This window comes from Chrysochloris asiatica, unplaced genomic scaffold, assembly GCF_000296735.1.
Source record: "Chrysochloris asiatica unplaced genomic scaffold, ChrAsi1.0 scaffold00215, whole genome shotgun sequence".
NCBI lineage: Eukaryota > Metazoa > Chordata > Mammalia > Afrosoricida > Chrysochloridae > Chrysochloris > Chrysochloris asiatica.
Genome location: NW_006408733.1, coordinates 5,096,447 through 5,102,350, shown reverse-complemented (window position 1 = coordinate 5,102,350; position 5,904 = coordinate 5,096,447). Strand labels below are relative to the sequence as shown.

The 5,904-nt window shown below is 36.3% G+C and overlaps 1 protein-coding gene across 1 annotated transcript in view; it reads left to right on the top strand.

Moving 5' to 3' along the window:
* LYRM7 (LYR motif containing 7) overlaps positions 1–5,904 on the top strand; it is a 43,507-nt gene that overhangs the window by 21,271 nt on the left and 16,332 nt on the right. The window contains exon 4 of the mRNA XM_006872949.1: positions 4,890–4,971. Coding sequence (XP_006873011.1) covers positions 4,890–4,971 — 82 coding nt within the window. The remainder of the gene's footprint in view (positions 1–4,889; positions 4,972–5,904) is intronic.

Below are 5,904 nucleotides of genomic sequence, written 5' to 3'. Positions count from 1 at the left end.
CCCATTTCTTTCTTATCCTCAAACACTTTATGGACTATTCTTGCTTTGCTTTCTATGTTTGCATTTGTGGTCACTTGCACTAGTTGAAGACGGTTTGCTAGCACTACTCTTGAGCTGCTAGTACTCCCATTACTATGCTTTTGAAAAAATGTGCAAATCTTTTCCTGTTTAAAATCGTACTGCATAGGCACATTGTTTCTGTTTCCAGCTTCTGTACTAACTTCCGATAAAGGTAGGAAAGGACCCTTAGGAAGAAAATAAAAGCCAGAAAGTTACTTACATGAAGTAGTTATGATTCCAAATTTTGGTTGGATAAGGAGGAAGGTACAAATTGGAGAAACTAATCCATGCTTAATAAAATTTTCACATGTTAAGAAAATCTTATGAAAATGCATTTATACTTAGTAAAGGACAATACTTTTTAAAACAACTGTATATTGAGCTAATGAGACAAAATGAAATTTCACTCTATGACTATGTGATAGAGTAAACAGGGAATAGATCATTAGTTCATGACAGGAATTAAAATGATAATATATGATTTGGACATGTGTAAACACTCTATTAAAACCTTATGGGAGTCTGCATCCACTCGTCCTTGTTACTGCTGGATCTAGGGTCTTTAAAATCACTATGGGAAAATAATAAACAAAAGGAGAGCTGCTTTCCCTTTGAAAATAAAAACCAAGGAAACTTCCAGCAAGATGGCAGACTAAGCAGACACACTATATAGACCCTCTACAACAAAAGTACAAGGCATAGAGGACAATCCTGAAACCAACCCTGACTTCAGAGGAAAAGTCAGAGAAGTGGATTGAATACCTACTTATAGGAGAAGCTGAGCACGGGCCACAAAGATGGAGACTGACTGCCAGCTAGAAGCGGCACTGCATTAATGAACTTACTCAAGCAGCTTTGCAGAGACAAACAGATGGCAGTCTCACAGCATAGATTCACACAAGTGACATAAAAGGTGGGATTCCTTCTTACTCTCCATACTGCCCTGGATAACACAAGTGATGCCAGCCCCCACCCTCATTCACTCCCAACATAGACCCTGTTCTCCAGGAGTTTTGAGCTGTGCAGTTTGAGCCAGTTTGAGGCAGGTGCCTACTGTGCTGCCTTGGCACCTGGATTTAGGCAGGCTTTGCCCCAGATCTATAAAATCTAGAGCCTCCAGGGCAGAATTAGACTAGCAGGAGCCTTAGTAATTTGCCACCCTGCCCCCAGCTACTCTGGGGTTCTGACAGGCACTGAAACTACTTCTTGATTGGCTGCCTGAGTATAGACAACATCTAGATCTCTAGGAACTCTATCTAGAGCTGGGGACTCAGTTATCACATCCCACCTCCACCCACCTTTTGCATTGTTTGGCCCACAGGAGCACCCCAGAATTTTCTCCACTTTGGGTCTAATAACTATATTGGTTTTTGTTTGTTAGTATATTTTTCCTGTCATTGTTTCATTTTTGTTTGTTAATTCTTCTTCCTCTCTTTCCCTTCCCTTGACTTTCATCCTTTCTATCTTTATTTTCTTCTTTTCTGTTTCTTATTTTCACCCTCATCTCCTTTTTTAACTCTTGATTTTTCTTTACCTCTCTCTCCTCTATTTTTCTTTCTGTCATCCCTCTCTCTGTTTTTTTTTTTAGTTTTTAGTTTTTTTCCTATTCATTTTTTCACTTATGTTTCTCTTGTATGGCTCAGTTTTCTTGTCCTTCTTTTCTCTTTTTAGTTATTCTTTTTTCTTGTTGTTGCCTATTTTTATTTCTTTTTTCTCTTTTATTATATTCTGTTTTCTCTGTTGTTTATTTGTTTATTCTATTTTTCTGTGTGTGTTTTTTCTACTTTAGCCCTACCTGGTGAGAGCTTAAGAACATGCTAACATACAGTCATCAGTTAAATACAAATACAATAACACCACAATGTCTTGGAGAAGACAGAAAATTTTAGCTCACACAAAGAAACAAATCACCAAAATGCAGAGCCAGAAAATGTTTCTGAGGAAGAAAAGGTAATGAAACTGTCTGAGAAAGAATTCAAATGAGTAATATTTAGGTGCATTCAACAGATTGACAGATCAAAGAAAGCAAGGAGAACACATAAAAAAACTTAGAATAATTTAGGAAAACATAACATGAACAAAATAAATGCAAATTTTGAAACAATACAAAATCAGAAAATAGAAATCCATAAGATTAATGCTAAGATCTCAGAAATGGGCAATATATTGAAAGGAGAAAGGAGTCTGTTTGAATGAATGGAAGCCTAAATGAGTGACCTTGAAGATAAATCTCTCAATAGGAGTAAGCTAGAAGAACAATCTTGAAAAAAAAAAGAAAGAAAGAATCAGAAGAAAGCCTGAGATTCATGTGGGGCACCATGAAGAGGAATAACTTATTGGTGGTTGGAATTCCAGAACAGGAAGAGACAATAGAAAGCATGGGAAAATTTGTCAAAGAGTTGCTGGAAGAAACCTTCCCTAACATCATGAAAGATGAGAAGATAACCTTTCAAGAAGCTAAACAGACCCCAAAAGAAAATCACCAAGACATGTCATAATCAAACTTTTCAAAACCTAAAACAAGAAAAGAATCCTGAGAGCAGCTCAGGAAAAACAAAGGAGAACCAATAAGGCTAAACTCTGATTTCTCAGCAGAAACTCTGCAAACAAGAAGGCAATGGGATTACATATACAAAACTGTGAAAGAAAAAGATTGTCAACAAAGAGTCATGTATCCAGTAAAGCTGTCCCTGAAAGGTAATCGCAAAATTAGGACATTTTCTGATAAAAACAAATGAAAGGAATTTGTAACAACCAGACCAACTTTACAAAAAATAATAACGGGTGTTCTATGAACTGGGAACCAACAATGGCATACATGACAACAACTCCTAGATCTTAATTCAGATATAAAGTAAAACTAGCCCTGTTATTAAGTGCCATAGAGTCAGTTACAAGTCATAGCACCCTGTATAGGGTTTCGGAAGAGCAGCTGGTAAGTTTGAACCACTGACCTTGCAGTGCAAACCGACCTTGTGGCCCAGTGCTTATCCTATAGTACCACACCAGGACTCCAAAACAAACTTACAAGACTGAAGATAGGGAAACAGAGATATCAATTTATAATGAAGTCAGCTACAAAGCAAAAAAAAAAAAAAGGTTCAGTATAGATATAGAACTTCAAAAAGGGGAGAAAGTCAAGTAAATTTGGAGATAAAACAGACTTTTAAACAGGTAAAAAATATTAATAAATTACAGGGCAACCTCAAAGAAAGTTAATACTCCTTCACATCAAAATGAAAAAGAAGAAAATCAAAAAGATTTAGTAAGCATTAAAACAACAGCAGTGAAGAAAACGAGACAAAACCTCACAACAAAATTATCTCAGTGCAAAAAATTATGTGGAACAGAGAAACTAGCAAAACCACAAACAAGACATGCAGCAAAATGATAGCAATCAATTCGTTCCTATCAGTAATTACACTGAATTTAAATGGATTTGAATGCTCTCTCAAGAGGACAGAGGAGCAGAATGGTGGATACAAACTTTGGTACATACACACAGTGAAATACTACACAATGTTGAAGAATATGATGAGTCTGCAAAACACCTAATAACATGGATGAACCTGGAAGACATTATGCTGAGTGAAATTAGTCAATCACAAAATTACAAATATTGTGAGACCACTTTTGTAAAAAATTAAAAAAATATTTTCTTGCTAAAAGAAACATCCTATAATGATTACCAGGGTGGGAGGAAAGGAAAATTACTCACTGGGTAGAGGGTTGCTGTTGTTAAGTGCCATCAAGTCAGTTCTGACTCTTAATGACCCTGTATGGTTTCCAAGGAACAGCTGGTGAGCTAGAACCACCAACCTTGTAGTCCAAAACGACTTTGCAGTCCAACGCATTAAACCACAGCGCCACACCACACATGTTAACTTGGGTGCTATGGAAGGCAGTATACGATAAGAGGGAGGTTGACACAGGAAATCTGAAGGTAGTGGAATACACTGGGAGGAGTTCAAGTGAATAGAAGTTAAAAACTGTTAACTGATGGTCCATGCAAGGGAATACAATCATTGTAATGACATGAAGTGTATAGTTTATTGAATGTGAAACTAACTTCTGTAAACCTTTGCTCAAGTATATAATAAACCTGGGGTCACGGATGTATATGTGATCAGATGTTGTCCAAACAGACATTAAGCAATGCATACCTGTAGTAGTTTTTAGATAGTGACAATGTCGTAGATTAGAAGATTCATGAAGTCTTGGCACTAAAAGGAATCTTAGACTGTTATAGATCAGTACTTCTTACATTTTTTTTTGTCTCCTCTCAAAATGTCTTTATGTTTTTAAAAATTGAGGACTCTTAATAGCTATGGTGTCCATGGCTTTGATAGTTCATTCTACTCCAACACTTCACTTTACATTAGATGAGCTCTAACACTCAAAGAGTAGGTGATTAACTCAAGGCCATCACTTAATAACAGAGCCAAAGTTGGAACCCAAGAGTATTGAATCCTGTGTAATACACTTTCCAGTGTTTGGAACATCCTACTCTACAAATGAAAGATTCACCACTCCTCCCCACTCCCCCCAACAAAAAGCAAACAAACTGTGCAACTTGAAATCATTGTAAAATACACATCACAACAAAATATACCCTAAATATTTTTTAGAGCAACATAGGAATGAATGGATAAAAGTTAAACCTACATGCACATCTGTGCTTCCTATTCTGCTTAGAATGGTTATTAAAAATCAAAGACAGTATAGCCAAAAAGAAATTGTTGTAAGCGTGTAATTTTCATAGTACATTCTTATGAACCACTGAAAAAAACCCTGCTGAATCCGTTCTATTTGTTTGGTTTTCTTAACAGTTGATGAAAATTGGTTCCGATGTTGAATTGTTACTCAGAACATCTGTTATACAAGGTATTCACACAGACAACAATACATTGAGTAAGTAAAGTCAAAGAAGAATAGTTTCTGATGACAATATATTTTAAGACATTGAGCAATTGCAAGTGCTTGTGATGCTGAGTGGTAAAATAGCTTGATTTTACCAGGCAATGTAGCATAATAAACATTTATAAGGTTTAAAATGCTACTGTTTTATGAAGTATTTTTTTGTTTTAATTATTTAATTTATTTTTTTCCTTTTTGATTATAATGTAAAACTGCAGTTACAAAGATAATACAACTTTTTATCGTATTTCTTTGGTATTCTTAATTTGTCTGATATCATTTATCATTTAACTAGTCTATTGCTCTACCGTTCACTCTACAGGTTGTTGTTGTTAAGTGTCATTGAGCCAGTTCTGACCCACAAGTGGAAAGTAACATTGATGTGTAGGATTTCATTGTTTGAATATATCACTATTTAGCCATTCTACTGTTAAATTCATTTGACACATTCCCAATTTGGGACTATAGTGAATAAGGATGTTGTTGTTAGGTGCCATCATGTCGGTACTGACCTATAGCAACCTTATGCAGAGCAAAATGAAACACTGCCCAATCCTGGGCCAACCTCACTATTGTTGCCATGCTTGGGTCCATCGATGCTGCCACTTGACCAATCCATCTCGTTGGGAGTTTTCCTCTTTTTCTCTGACCTTCCACTTACCAAACATGATATCCTTCTAAAAGGACTGGTCCCTCCTGACAATATGTCCAAAGTATGAGAGACATAGTTTGGCCATCTTGGCCTCCAAGGAGCACTCTAGCTGCACTTCTTCCAAAACACATCTATTGGTTCTTTTGGCAGCCGATGGCACTTTCAATATTCTCCTCTAACACCATAACTCAAAAGCATCAATTCTTCTACGGTCTTCCTTATTCACTGTCCAGCTTTCACATGCATATGAGGTTATTGAAAATACCATGGCTTGG